We start from the raw sequence: 16,600 nt of genomic DNA on the forward strand, positions 1-16,600 counted from the left end.
ACGGTAAAAGAATGCGGGCTGTTATAATGCAATGGAGCACTAGTCTGCTCCCTAATGGAGTGCTGGAAAGAATCATCGTATCGTCCGGGCATAGGGTCCCCATTATAAGATTGATCGTGTCCTCCATATTTTTCACACCACCATCAGACGAGCAGATACTAGTGAGGCAGGAGGGAGTCTTAAGTTTAGATGCGCAGCATTTGTAAACAAAACCCCATGGGTCTGTAGAAGCGGAGGAGCAGTATTCCTTTCATGATTTAACCTTAGCGTCCTTTATAGCCTCCTTATAGATGGCCTGATAGTTCTGATACCGTAACTTTAGAGAATCCCTGTCATTGTTCTTGCAGCGTTGGTAAGCCTTCCTGTTTTGGTTGTTTATTTTCCTCATGTTATCCAGATTTTTGTTCCACCAAGGTACCCCTTGTTTCCTTGGTCTATCAGTAGGGAAGCACTCATCACAGACTTGCGAGATCATTAGGATCTGGGTGTCAATGTAGTCCACAGCCTCACTCCTATTATTAATTGAGGGAGACAGATCTATCTCGATCATCTAGGCATTCGAAGAAAAAGTCCCAATCCACATTGTTCGTTCTGTAGAATTTGATGTTGTTTATTGTGCTATAGTCATCTGTACAGCCAATATGGAAGTTAATGTAACTGTGGTCCGATAGACTGTCTTTAGTGCAGACCTTCCAGTTGTGCAACTTGTTAATTATACCAGTAGAGACACAGGTTATGTCTATCCAGGAATGCCCCCTGGGACCTTCGTACGTAGGAGGGGAATTAGGGTCATTAATAACAACCAAACCATTCACAGCCAGGAACTCCTCGATAGCCTCCCCCTGGGGTCCAATTTCTTGCCCCCCCAAGTAGGCGAGTGGGCATTTAGATCACCAGCAATCACATATTGGCTATCCTTGAAGTGATTTATGATATCCTGTATTTGGTCCAGTTCATTAGTTATGTCTTCCTTGCCTGGAGCATAAACGTTGATAATAATCAGACTGAGGTCCCCAAGTGTGGTTTCGATGCAGACTATTTTGTCTGTTGTATACTTCTTATGATGGAGTATGGCCACATTGTTATTGGGCACAACAATGGCAGCCCATGGGGTATGAGTATTGTCCTGTACTACAAGATGCCTGTGTGGAAGGCAAGCCACCCTGTTGCTAATGCTATAAGGTTCTTGCAACAGTACAATATCAAAGTTAGATAAGTCCTTGCCCAGTGAAGAAATTGCGCCGATAGACCTCTGTAGGTTTATTTGCAGAAAATTTAGTCTATTATAGTCAGTCCCCATAATTGGTCCTGGTCATTATTAAGTTCCTTATACGTTTGTAAACTGGGCAAACCCTGTCAAATGCATTATGTTTCTGGTCTTTATCTCCCTGAAGGTGGCAATTATGGCAAATAGGGCTCTTATTCTTTTGCGGGCAGTCTCTATATTTATGATTGCCAGCACATTGGCTGCAGATTTCTTCTTTTTCTTCACAGTTTTTGCTTTGGTGCCCAAATCTGCAGCATTTGAAACACTGCAGTATAGAGAAGTGTTCCGTTGTCCAACAACGAGCCCATTCAATATTTAATTTCCGTACTGTGGTAAGGATTTTCAGCACATATGGAGTAACGTCAGCCACCCAGTTCACCACATTGTTTTTGCTATCTCCTCCAAAGGCATATTTCAATTCAAACCCCTCATCAAATTTTTCCCTTTCAAAGTTAGCATGAATAGTCTCATTTTGTTGGAAGATGCAGTCAACAACCTCCTCTTTTTCAAGGTGCCTTGGTACTTGCCTAATAAGAACCTTTGGTTTCCTTTTGTTCGGAACCCTTATTTTAAGATTGGGGGCCCTTTCCTTAATTTCCCTTTCGAGAATCTGGAGTTCATTTTTAGTACCAACATCTATAGCAATTCCTTTTCCTTCTATCCTACGAAAGCCTCTGATGCCAACCTTGATTTGTATTGGATTGATCTTTTCTTTTAATAGTCTTTTGGTGTCCTCAGAGTTCGCTTTACTATCAGTTGGGTAGACCAGTATGGTGTTCGGAAAATTCGTGTTTTTAGGTTTAGGCTTAGCGCCCCCCTTGAGGATGTCACTGTATAATGTTCTGTTTTCACTACCGCTTGCCATATTTTCAGATGCCCTACCTATTTCTCTTACACCAGAAAACTCTATTTCCAATCTCTTAGTGGCCTCAGTAACCTTATTTATATCCTCTGAGACTGCAGCCAAGAACTTATCCTGTTGGGTGACCAATAGTTGTGTATGATCATTGTCAGTATTCTTTTTACTTATGTTGTGAACATCAGCCTTCAAATCAGTGACTTCATTCAAGGTCTTCTCTTGTTGAGTGACCAGTAATTGTATGTGTTCATTATCCACATTAACTTTATTTATTTTATCGACATCAGCTTTCAAAGCAGTGATTTCAGTCAGGGTTTTCTCTTGTTGAGTGACCAGTAATTGTATGTGGTCATTATCAGCATTAGTTTTACTTATTTTGTCAAAATCGGCTTTAAATTCATAGATTGCAGCCAAAGACTTCTCTTGTTGAGATGTCACTAATTGTATGAGGTCCTCTTCTTTAGAAATTAGTGTGGCCAGCTTTTGTCCCAGGGATTCTGGGAAGCAGTTAGCCTTAAAGAAAGTCACGGCCATTTTAATAACTTTCGTAAAATGTTCAGTTATCACACGCGTTGATTCTTTAGAACCTAATTTATTATTATGTTTATTGGCACAGTACCCTTTAAGCTCATCCAGCACCTTGTTTGAGCTTGCTATGAAGTCCTCGATTGTGTTCTTAGACATGTTGGAAGCAATGAAAAAGTCCAAAAATTAGTTAGAGAAAGGTGGGCAAGGTTTACTTGGTGAAGGGAGAGAAGGAGCGGGGCATGCCAACCTCCTCTAACCCAGTATGTAACAAAACCCCTCCAGTAAACCCAGGGAAAAGAACTAAATGTAAAACTAAAATTACGAGAAAAAAAAAAATAAATAAATAAATAACTCGACTAGTTGTTAAAAAGACCGTTACGGCCGTTGAGAAAGACGTTAGAACAGTATTAAACAGTGGGAAAGGCCGTCGGAAAAGCCGTTGGCGATTGAAAAATTGAAATTTTTTCCCATGGACATAATGAAGCAAAGTTTTAACTACCCTGTAACAGTTAATAAAAGACCTACCCTCACCCAACTTTACATCCACCTTCCCACTAGTACAGTACCTTCTACCAATCCCCCTATGTCCGCCCCTCTTATGATTATTTAACCCTTGCTAGAACCAGTCAAAGAATAAATAAATAAATAAATAAATAAATAAATAATAATAATAAATAAAAAAAATTTAAAAAAAATAAAAAAGAAAAAAAAAACACCTCTAAATTCAACCCCTTATAACTTCCCCCTGCTTAACCTATCGTTACAAATATACTATACGAACCCCCTGACGAAGTGCTTTCCAACGATGTATCGCATTTGTGCCTATAACCAAAGGAACCGCCAAAAACGTAAACCAAAGCTGGAGCCCAGATAAGCACAACCAACCTTATCCGATCTCCCTAAGTAAAGATGACAAAGTTAACAATAGAAATCTACTAAAATAGATTAAAGAAGGAGCCAAGGAAGGCCTCGTTGATAGGAGTGGATGATTGGAGACATCAGTAACCCCGCCCAGTATCACGGAGCACCCAGAGCAGAAACCCGGGTATTTCCACCTTCCTGTTATTCTGTATCCAAATTCTCTCTTCTTTTTTATTCTAGTTTGTAAGTAGGTTAAGTATAGATATAAGGATACTTGTAATATTAATAGTATTGTTTTATGTATTCTGGATTTTGTAATTTCACCACCTACACGTTGGGATCCAGTATACAAAGAATCCAATATTGTAGCGAATAAAAATATAGTTTGTAAATTAACAAAGTGTGTTTGTTGATTCTCGCTTGTCATTCGCTGTTGGTTATCACAGGGTAAATTCTGATACAGAGTTTACCGAAAAAAATTAATAGTGTCATAACACTACAGTTTTCTGGTGAAAGAAGCAGTTAAGTTTTCTTAACATTTTTTCTGTTTATTTTTTTGCCATACCAATGGAGTATGCGACCGCTTTCTAGCATGTTGACTAAATACTTCTTGAACTTCTTCAGAAAATGTGGCCACTGTTAAAGAAAAATTAAGAAAACAATCAAACACAATAGCATTTGCACTTTAGAAAGCAGCTATTACTGTGAAATAGTCGCGTGACCAAAATATACTATGTAATTGGCTGTATGGAAATGCAAAAGTTTGGAAATAAATACAAAATGAAAAATGTCACATTGGAAATGAAACCAATTTTCTGATATATTTTTCAACAGAAGAAACATTTGGCTTATTCTGAGAACCATCGGGTACAATGAAAAGTGAAGTCATGTGGTGTGATGGGAAAAGAGTTGCAGGCCATTTTTCACTTGACCATCAAATCAGGAGAAAGATGCTTGAATGGATTTTTGCTCAAGCTGAGAAGAGACTGGCAGTGTTAGGAACAGGATTTGATAAGGAGAGAGAACATCTCATGGAGTGGTTGAAGGGTGCAACAGGTGACCCAGTTGTAGTCTCTGAATTTTGTAGTGAACTCTGGTGATGAGTAGAGGAAAAAAAAGAAAAAGAAGGCAACAGAACATATTACACATAAAGAAAAAAGTGGAATTTTATGTAAAAACTTCATCGTGGACCCCCTTCATTGGAAAGGAACTGGATCATCCCAACACAAAAAAATATTTTGGATATTTCTATGCTTACTTTATCTCTATCCTCTTTGTTTGTCCTATTCTAGATCTTCTTTTTTAACTTTTATAATTATAATTAAAAACTAAAGCTACTATAAAACTAAGATAGTTTTATAGTAGCCTTAGTTTTTAATTATTGTAATGCGTGAATGGAGTTTAGTTTTGTAAATTTGTGTAACATCAGACTGTTGTGAGAAAAAAGGGAAGGAATCAATTGTTGGCCACCAACTATAGCTGGAAGTTTAAGGTTGTTGTTCTGTTAATAATCTATACATTGGGTAGATTTTACCTTCAATCCATGATCACATACAATTTTTTTCCCTCCCAAACAATCTAATGCATAAGGTGGTGATTTTTAGCCAATTTTTTTACACATAGTTATATTGCACATACTAAATATAACTGCATCAAAAACTGGAACGATATGTATAGAGTTGCAAATCACACCTAATCTCTAATTTTCCAGCAAATAAATGTAAAAAACTTACAGATCGAAAGTTTTTGGCCACAAATTTATCGGCTTTCTTCGGGAAAAGATAAATGGAAAAAGCATTCTATAAATAGAACATTGCCGCCTTATTTTAAAAGATCGTAAATGACTGTGATGTATAGTGGTATGACGTCTTTTATGAGTCTACATAGTGTTTCCAAGCCGTTAATACAGGAATGACATTTGGCTTGGAAACACTATCTAGACTCATAATAGACATCATACACTATATGTCACAGCTGTTTACGATCTTCTAAAATTTACATTTATTGTTCTATTTATAGAATGCTTTTTCCATTTATTTTTTCCCAAAGAAGGTTGATAAATTTGTGGCTGAAAACTTTCGATCTGTAAGTTTTTTACATTTATTTGCTGGAAAATTTGAGTTTAGGTGTGATTTGTGACTCTATATTGCACATAATTGCCCATCTCTTAAATATGTTAATTCTGAAAAATCCTGTGGTGTGTTTTCTCTGCATGTGTTCTAAAGTTTAATGACATACTTTGGTCTAGTTTAGAAGATATAGGAGCCCTTCAGACTTTGCAGAACCTGGGCTAATGTGAAATGAGTTCAGCTAGAAATAAGTGTTGGGAGGGCTGAGGTGTTTCTCAGAAGGGCCAAAAATGATTTTCTGTATTTTTCATAAACAAAATAAAAACTGCAAAAAATTAAAAAATTGTTTAAGGTCATAGAGCTCATGGTTATCTTAAGGAGACAAGCATTTAAAGTCATAGCAACCTGAAGCCCACTATGTTATTACATTATGCATAGCTTACAAACATCATGACTACTACAGGTAACCCCCGTATTAACACGGGAGTTACCTGTTCCAAAACTTGCCATGTTATACGAAACAAAGAACTAGTACGAAAAGGGGGGGTTAGGTTCCAAAAATTAAAAAACATGCTATTATATTTTCAGAATTAAGATAAATATCTTTATTAAAACTTTCTTAAGAAGTGATACATATTAATATAAATTAAACAATACCAAAAGCAGAACTGTCGCGATCTGGCAACACTGAAACAAGTTTCGAGAGGGACCATGTGTATCGATAGAAGGTGGGAAAAGAAAATTTACATACTGTACTTAAGTACTAATAGTTCACAAAAATTGCCGGAAAATCTGATAGTATGTATATGCTCAAATGAAAAATGTCAAATGAGGTATATTTTGCACTTAAAAGCTTTATCACGTTTATTGAACTGTTGTACGGGGATTTCAAATTAGATAAAGTTTGGTTTTAATAGTTTTTATTACATTTCATGTTGTATGACGGTTTTACCCACTTCTTGAACTGTGTTAGAGTGAATCTGTGCTATAGAAGTGTTGTGTTATACGGGGTTTACTTGTACTTCTGGCAATTGTGTAAGAAGATATCATGAGTTTATGCTCTGATGTTATTTTTGATGACTTGATGTCATTAACATTAGGTTACCAAAAAGTAATATCAAAACAGAAATCATCACCTTGTGCAAGCAATTGTGTGACAATAATGGAGAATTGTATGCAATTGTATGTGTAGGATGGTGATTTTCTGCAGTGGCTTTTTGAGGACTTATCACATAGACTAATTATGGCAAGACTGGCAAGTTCTATGGGCAAACTTGTTCCGCGCATTAACGCTTACGCAGATACTTGCTGCTAGCGCTGCTCTGTGACCGCCGCGTGAAAACTACTTAAATTTAACTTCGTTTATGCTGTGAATACGTGTGGTAGAAGTAGAAAATGAATTCAAGATCTTGGAAGACTGCAGGAGTTAATTATTGTTCAGCTGTTAATTGCTCATATGCTCCAGGGAAACATCATTATCTGTCCTTCTTTAGATTTTCTAAAGAAAAAGACTGGTAAGATCATGTTTTTGTTCATGAATGACGTTAGACTTAAGGTTTAAGTTTATTTAGGTAGTCCCAATGTTGGCGCTTTGGTTAGGTTAGGTTAACTACATTTTTAGTAGATGTTTCCATTTTTTCTTTAGTTCAAGAACTAGCCCGAATCAATAACAAGTGATGTTAATTAATCTTCGGCCAGAGTTTGTCAAGAGCACGAACAGTCAGAATTGCAAGCCATCGGGACTATTTAGGTAAACTTTAACCAGGCTTAAGGTACTGTCACTCGTAGGAAGAAACCAGTATACCTTCTAAATTGCCTGCAATTAATTAAAAGTGTCATACTATCCATTCATATGCAGCTCCATTTTATTTATTTTTCAGATGCTGCTTTTGGGTCCAAAACACTCGACACCTAGATCTTCTAAATAAAACAGCAGAAGTGCTATATAAAAATAATTATCTTTGTGTTGAGCATTTTGAAAAAACCAATTTATGAATTCGGCAAAGAAGAAATTAGTTTGGAATGCAGTTTCAACAATTTTCAATATACCAAACTCTCCAAAATTACTGACTGGAAAAAGAAAACCACCGACACCTCGTTCTGATTTGCCAAAGAAACCAAAACTTGCACAAAAAAACAACTGGGCAAATTCTCCCTCAGTTTAAAGAATGTTGTTTTAAAGTAGAAGCTGAGGAATCCCCTGTGGATTCAGGAGACCTAAATATCCCTATAAATTCAGAAACTGTTACTCTACCTATTAATTTAGAAGCTCCGGAACTTTCTGCAAATATTGGAGTAATACAATGTAACAATTCCTTGCTGTTGCCAGCTTCTTCTCAAGACGAAGATTTACCTGAGAAATGTGTTTTGTCCTACATTACAGGGTGTGTTTTGAGAAAAGCTTACAAGATTCACTTGTGTAGCTTTTGTTTAACAGGTTCACAAAACCCTGTGCTGTCTTCTTCTCATCAGATATTTACCCATTTTAAATCATATACGTATGAAAAAGGAGATTTTGGAAGTTTAATTTCACCTCGCGATGAAGTCTTACAGTTCATGTCACATTGTGAAACTACTTTTGTGCAAGAGTTTAATGCGAATATGCATAAGAAAGGAATTGTGTCACATTTTAAGGACAATAGAACTAAACAACTTTTCTATGAAAATAAACGTCTGCGAAGACTTTCAAGATTTACTGGTAAAATTGTATATACGAATGCGTTTATATTATGCTACAAAATTTCTACATCAGACAATATCTACTACAACAAAGGTCACTTCAATTTCCACCAGTTCCAATTACTCAAAACTTTGTAAAGTTTTGCATTTGCCTTGTTAATTACAATGTCATTACAATCGTAATACAGAAAAGAATCTGCCTATCATTTCAATATAATTATTTAAGTTTTAAAATATTTTTGCATTTTTGGACAGTAAAGGAAGTACCGGATACAAAGGTTAGAGAAGAGTTTATGGATTAAATAAACCGGTAGTTAGACTAGAAGATTGGGTAATTTTTGCATTTGTATAATCTGTACAATATTAAGTAAAACATTTTTTTAGATTTTAAGATTTAAGAGTATTTTATTCACAAGTTTTTCTTTTACAAGTTTTCAGTTTACTTGAGAACTGCAAATACATTAAAACTTCATAGTATTTAAAAAAAATACAATATGAATAAATCCGGCATCGTTTTGCTTACGAACCATTATCGTAGTTCTAACATGCCATGTTCGTGGCGGTAGTTTTCACGCGGCGTCCGCTTGAGGACGCGATGGTCGGTTCAGTCAACCTTTCCGTTCTATTAGCTTGCCAGTCTTCCTAGCTTCGCTAGGTAATTAGTCTATGCCAGTTGATTCTTCACAGAGTCGGGTGGTCGTGAAAAATATTTGCGGGGGTCGCTGAAGAAATTGATGCCAGATCAATGTTTTTTCAAATATTTTTTAAATTTACTATGGATTCATGTTTAGAAATAATAGGAATAAAAAATATATAAATTAATTTTTACTATTGCACATATAAATAATAAAAACAATATAAATATTAAAATACGAGCCTAAATATAATATTTATAAATTTGTGTGCTATTGGGGAATCCCTTGAGTTCCACTCTCCGCCTAAACTATGATAGAACAGCATTGTCATTTGGAATGGTGTTCGCTAGCAGCATTGCGTCTGTAGGCAAGTCGAGTTAGAAATACAGCAGAGCGTCTATTATCCGAAAAGCGATCAACCGAAAGCGTTTCAGTAGGCTAATTCGAATTTCCGCTAGTGCTGTGGCGCTGCAATATTTGGCTATGTCTTGGGATACTTAGATATTATTTTAGTTGATATGTGTGTTTAGCTGGCAGCACTGGCGCGATCATGAGAGGGTACTTAAGGACGCACCAGTATTTGAACGAGACTTTTTTCCTATCGTGAGTGGTAAGTTTTGCTTGTTTTTCCGAGGACTGTGTTGTGCTGAATCGGAACGTTTTGAGACGAGATTAACTTTAAATATAATGTTTTTTGTTTTTATATTCTTTAATATATTTATTTTGTTTTTGAAAAATACAGTAAAGAAATAATTTTTAAAAAATTTCGTTAGTCTTAACATTGACAAAAATTTAATGCAAAGTGGCACGCGACAAAGAGAAATTTCAACATGGAATAGATTAATTAAACAAAAGAAATGAACTCCTCCTGAATTTAAATTAACCCCCTCCCTCCGGGATGTTTTTCTACACATACTCATTCTTCGGGGGTCCTTCGAAATTTTTAAGTGCAAAAGGGGGTCGCCGACCAAAAAGTTTGAGAAACACTGGTCTATGCTTATCATAAGCTGACAAAAATTTTTTGGCTGAAATTTTTACAAAGTCAGATGGATAGTACACAGTATGATAATATCTAAGAAGCATAGCTATGTTAGTCAATTTGGTGAAAAATGCCTCCAAAAAATATAATGTGCAAAGTCATCGTTACTACATGTGATTGTGAGTTAAAGGGTTAAATTATGATTTAAATAGTTGATAGATACATTATTAAATTAGATAATTTAGTTTTAATAAAATTTAAACTAACAAATAATTTGATTATTATTTTCTTAATAGATTGCCATCCTAGTTGTTCTTCATGTATTCTCCACTTTGAAAAGTTACAGTCAATTTGTATGCTATGCAAAGAACCATCATATTTTTCTTTAGGTGAAAGTTGTGTGAAAGATTGTGGTATCCAATTTTTTCAGAATAATTTCGGAAGATGTGAAGGTAATATAATTTTTAAAGAAATATCTAAGCTAATGAAAGCATTAAAAAGCTATATACAAATTACTAGTCAAATTTCAATATAAATATAAATAAGTATTTGCAATTAATAAATGAAACATTGTATTGTTTAGTTTTATTTATATTTCAAAACTATGTAAATTATTACATTAGTTTAAAAAATTGAAACGAAAATATAATAAAAATTAATTAGATTGAAACTGAATGCAATTAAACTATCAAAGTAGCACTATCCTTTATAGAAACATCACCAAACAATTGCCTAAATAATTGGACTATAATTCTGCTAATTTAGGTGATCGTTGATTAATTGATCATTAATTGATTATTTAAGCAATTGTTTGGTGATGTTTCTATATACTTATTGGGCTTTTCGTTATTGGGCTTTGTTTGTTATACTATCCTTTATCATCAGTTGTTATATGTTAACTCAAAACGTTTTTTCACTGATGATGGGCCCAAAAATGTAAAGTTTTCAAGACACAATGAAACATGCACAACTGATATGCTGGGATAGTATTCAAATTTCCATTATTCTATTACTAGTGATATTTTTTAATGATTCAAATTCAAACTTGTAAAACAAATACTTTCAATAGACAATGTCAAATAGACTTTATACCTTAAAGACAAGGGTCTAGTAAAAGCCTTTTCAGGAATTTCTCAACTATTTGTATATGCCAAGACTCATATAAAGGACACCCAGATGAGACCCACTCTCAACAAATCGTGTTCTCCCACTAACTGGTAGAATGGATACATAAGCACAATGCATTGAACAGAGCAGTGTATCCTTATTCAAATTAATTTTGCTACATTTAATTGAAGCTTAACAACTTTGCTCTTAAGAAAGAGAAAATTTTTCACCATGATGGAATGTTCATCAAGTAAATAGTACTGAAAACACTGTCTTTTCAGTGTTACTAGATTAATGTCTAATAGATTAAAACACCTCAACACATTGAAAAAACAACAAGCACCAACTGAAACTAGAAACGTAGTATATAAAAGCCCTTGTACTTGTAATGATAATAAATACTACATAGGAGAAACAAAAAGAAAGTTGAAGTCAGATTAAAGGAACATATAGCCGATCTAAAATATCACAGAATAAATTCCCCCTTTATCTTTATCTACGTTGCAACCGTTCAGAGTACAATGGTCACATTGTACTCTGAATGGTTGCAACGTAGATAAAGATGGTGTGGAAATCCTTCATAAAGAAAAAGAAACATATAGTAGAAAGTTTAAAGAAAGCATAGAGATTATAAAAAGTGGATAACGTATAAATAAAAACTTCAGTATAAAAATAAACAAAAATTGGCTTGGCATATTATAAATAAAAATTAAGTAAAAATATCTCTATATAAAATAAATGAAAATTAGTTAGGAATATAATAATCAAAAGTTAAGCAGGAATAAATTAAAGTCTCTTTAACATAAGTTTTGCCACAAGGTGGCCCATCTACCACATAACTATGTAAATGAACACAGTCATACGCATTAAAATTAGAAATGTTATAAAGGTGTAAGAAACAAATAAGAACCTTTCTGACAATAAGAATTTTGTACAATAAGAATTTCTTTGTACAATAAGAACATCTTTGACTTCGATGAAAAACAAATAACTAGATATGTTGTTGTAGATTTATGGAATTGTCACCAGAAATTAATTTAACGCAATAATTAATGTATAATTCTATATCAGATAACAAGAATTGATTAATGGTATAAATTGAATGCGTAGAGAAGTTTTAAACAGTTTTAAGTTTACAAAGATATGTGATTTGAAGGTATGTTATATATAGCATAACCTTTTTATTTATATTTCAATTTGTAAATAGTGTATACTTTTATTTTCCTTGGCTGAGGAGGGGTGTGAACAGCCCGAAACGTGTACAAGCATTTAGTATCCATATCAACTGAATAAAAATTAATGATGAAATTTGCCATGTGTTCAAGTGAATACACAATGCAGTTGGTGTTCAAGTTGTAAAACATATTCTAGAATGTTAGCATAAAATTTAAAATTTTAACGTTAACTCTGTCTAGATGGAATAAAATTATAGAATTTGAAGAGCTTGAAATCATTTGAACATAAAGATGAATTGATTGCAATGTAGAGAGCCAACTGTGCAGAATGTAGATTAGCACTACTTTATTGTAGAAAAATGAGTTACTTTCAAGAAATGGTGCTCTTTATTACAAATTAATTCTTTAAGGATTTGAACAGTGTGACCCATAATACCCTTGGGAGCTCCATTGAAAGTTTGCTACAGGGCTGCAGTTTTTTGATGAACAAAGCCTTCCAGAGAAAATTGATATTTGTGGTCCAGATATTGTGCCAAGAGGTGGTCTCATTCCAAGCTGGTACAAGCTGATATAACATGCTTTGTTATTTCTTTAGCTCCATGGTATGTCTGTTGTTTTGTATGTAGGAATAACAGAGTTCATATTCAGTTAAACACAGAGTGACAGCGACAAAATGATGCTGCCATAAACTCAGTAAAACATTAATGAATAGGTTAGAAATTAGGTATTTGGCAGCCAAACAACCCAAGGTCATTCTGTTAAATGTTTTGGGCGATGCTGTCACTAGTGCCTTCATTGAGGAACTAGACATCCAGAACATTGCAATAAATTCTACACACACACTCTTGGAATTTCAAGACTCTTGCAGTGTTCTAACCAAAATAAACTGCAACACAACAGACACATCTAGATTATACGTTGTCTTTCGGGTAACTCCTAGTATCAGGAACATGCTAACTCAACAGAAGTACGTTAGTGTGCAATGGACAGTGATTGCTGTAGATGACTATATCCCTCTCACACACTGCTACAAATGCTGTGGTTATGACCATCTAGCTAGTAAATGTACAGAAAAACAACACTGCAGTCATTGCATGGGCAACCACAGCTATATGGCTTGCCATGTCCACAGTCAGGAACCGTTTTGTGTAAATTGTGTGAAGGCCAATAACACTCTACCAGAAGGGAGCAAACATAAGATCGTGCATAATGCATTCTCTCAACAGTGCCCCATAACAAAATGCATAACACAAGCTGCCAGTAGGGTCAGCTATGAATAATATAACCCTTTACAATATGAACACAGGCAGCTATAAACTCATACGGATTAATGCATAGAAATGCAAAGCTGCTTGCTCCCTCTTCATTCACATATCCAATGTACACAATACAGACATCGTCATGATTCAAGAACCAGACACTATTAACAACATGATAGTCAGGTTCAATGACTGGAAAGTCTATCCAGCTCAGAACCCTGGCTATCAAGGCTGGTATTATCAAGAACAAAAATATTACTGCCTGAATTCTCTCCCAACACTCCACAGAATACATTACCGCTGTCTGTGTTACAGACAATAACATTCGCCTTTACATATGTTCTGTAAATATGGTTAGTTATAGTTATGGAAAGTGATTAGGAGGCGTTACTCAAAGGTATTCCTCTAAGGGGATGAAATGAAGTGAGAAGGTCTTAGACGGAAGGGAAAGTGATTAGTGGCAGAGGCCAAGGGGATGAAGGTGGGAAGAGAAGGGAGATGAAGGGGGAGGCCGTGAGCCACAACGGGAAGCCAATATAAACAGTAAGGGTTACAATAGATAACAAAGGATACAATAAATATATACAGAGGATAAATAAGTAGGTTACATGGATAATTAACCGAAGAAATGCAATACAATGGAGAGAGATACATAACTTTGAAAAATATATACAAAAACATAATTAGCGTAGCCAAGGGCATTACAGAGGTCGCGGCGTTGACACCAAGAAACAGAAATGCACGAGGACAGATGTACAATATAAAGAAGTAGGGATATACATCAAACTGGAACCGAGACGTGACGATGCCGCGAAGAAGAGTAAACAAATACAGGTGTACAAATGGCAGAGCCAAGACAAAACAGAGGTAATCGCAAAGGTAAAGATTAAAATACGGCCGTTACAAAACAAACCCGCGAAGAATAAATGGCCAGGTAAATAGTACAAATAATTGGGGAGATGGTACAAGAGGAAAACATGGGTGTAAAAATTCCTACAGAGAACAAACATACAAAATTACAGGAAAGTTACATAGGAGTATATTATTACAACGGGATACATAAAGTACACGATATGTAATAAACCGAATTACACAAACAGGGATACAAAGTACAGAAGAAACCAGTTACAGAGTTATTATACCCAGAATGCCAACAGGATGGGACGGAGCCCGCTTACATGGAAGGAGCACTTGAGGTGGGGTCTTCAGTTGGTGCTGGTCCCTTGATGTGCATTAGGAGGGTCGAGGGCTGCAGTTGATCTCAGAAAGGCGATAATGGCACTGTAGACGTTTCGGTCCTTAAGTAGCTTGCTATGTGAGCAGGGCCAGCTGTAATTATTCTTGAGTACCTCGCCCATCAGCCTTATCCGTTGTTGCTCGTAGAACTTGCAGTCCCAGAGTAGGTGCCTGGTGTCTTGAATCGAAGAGTTATCACACGGGCAGGTATCAGTAGATTTGATGTTAAATCTCTTCAGGTATGCATTGAAGCAGCCATGCCCGGTGATTAGTTGTGTCAGTTGGTAGTTTGGGGTGAAGTAAGTCCACTTTAACCTATCACCAATGTCTGGGATAAATTCATAAGTTGTTCTCCCCGTAACACCATTGTTTCATTCACGTTGCCACAGTTTGATGGCCTGGTCGTAAGCCCAGAGCTTAACTTTAGATCTGAGGATCTTGCTGTAAGAGTAGATGAGGCTGGAACTGGCAGCCTGCTTTGCAAGCTGGTTCGCAGCCTCATTGCCGGGGACACCAGAGTGCCCACGAATCCACTTGAAGTGTGTGCCGGTGCGTATTTGTAGAAAGTAGGTGGTGAATCTTTGAAATGTTTTCACTTCTGTTGTATGGACTGTTGAGGGAGTGAAGTGCAGTCAATGAGTCCGTGTAGACACAGATGTCCATTTGATGGGGGAACCACTCCTCGTACACGTGTTCCACAGCCTTATGGATTGCAAGGATCTCGGCCTGTGGAACAGAGCAGTGGGGTCCCAGCCTGAATGCAGACCTGTGAGTAGTGTTGTTTCTGTGATTAAACAGAACAAAAGCGGCACCAACACCGCCACTGTGGAGCGAGCCATCTGTGTAGATAGAGATGTCCATTTGATGGGAATGGGAGGCCCGATTCAGAATCCAAGGATATTCTTGATAACTATTTGAATTGACGGATTTACTTTCGATCTTATATCGATTCAGGTCCTCCTTGAGCCTGTAAATATGGTAAATAGAAGACATTCACTTCATGAACTCGTACAAAGATAAACCTATTCTAATAGTAAGTGACTTCAATGCCAAGTCTGCAACGTGGCATAGTCCAAAAGCTGACCCTAGGAGTAATGTAGTTAATGGCACAACACAACCTTACTCACTTGAGCACCCTTCCAGAGCCGTAACTAGGGTATGGCCGATGTGGCCCCGCCATAGGCGCCTATTTTATAAAGGCGCCAACGAGAAGGTTTCAGAATAATACGTATTCGAAATTAATAACACAAAAAAACTTTTATATTTATATTTATATAGTATTTATGATCTATAATTTCTACGAACATATATTTCAAAAATAAACCGCCATTTCTATTGTTATTGAAATATATAAATTCTTTCTTTCTTTATCCCTGTCTTTTTCCATGTTTATATGTGGTCGGCGTTTCCTTCTCTAATGCGTTTCTTCCATTTTTCCCTATCAAGGGCTTCTCTCTTCAGTCCCCTGTGGTTCAAGTCTTCTTTTCAATGCAACTTTGGTCGCTTTTCCTCTTTCCTTTTATTAACTATAAAATTGTTAATAAAAGGAAAGAGGAAAAGCGGATATTTCAGTTTGTTAACAATTATAACAAATTGAAATATATGAATATGATATTTTATCAACAATAGTTTACTTCCGAGAACCTCTTTGCAGTAAATACGACCCCACGTATTTATCTATATTGTTACGATAGGTTCGGTGTTTACATTGCATATGCATTGCACTATTAATGACCAAGACCAAAAGGCCAAGTATCGTATTTAAGTCCAAAAATCCAAAACGAATTTATTTCTTTACTAGCATCGAAACAAAATTATGAATAATATAAAGACAGCAAAATATTTTAACATAATAATTGATAGTACTCCTGATATATCTGAAAAAGAACAAGTATGCCAGATTATCAGATATGTCAAAATTGAAAATGAAATGGTAACTATCGAAG

General features: G+C 35.7%; 1 protein-coding gene across 5 annotated transcripts in view; it reads left to right on the top strand.

The window, feature by feature from the left end:
* The window catches only part of LOC136979441 (extracellular matrix organizing protein FRAS1-like), a 522,959-nt gene that overhangs the window by 164,544 nt on the left and 341,815 nt on the right, over positions 1–16,600 (top strand). For all 5 annotated transcript variants that reach the window (XM_067275439.1, XM_067275436.1, XM_067275435.1 and 2 more), the window contains one exon: positions 10,174–10,329. In XM_067275439.1, the coding sequence (XP_067131540.1) occupies positions 10,174–10,329 (156 nt within the window). The remainder of the gene's footprint in view (positions 1–10,173; positions 10,330–16,600) is intronic.

This window comes from Centruroides vittatus, unplaced genomic scaffold (genome assembly GCF_030686945.1).
Source record: "Centruroides vittatus isolate TY-2023 unplaced genomic scaffold, ASM3068694v2 contig_620, whole genome shotgun sequence".
NCBI classification, from domain to species: Eukaryota; Metazoa; Arthropoda; class Arachnida; order Scorpiones; family Buthidae; genus Centruroides; species Centruroides vittatus.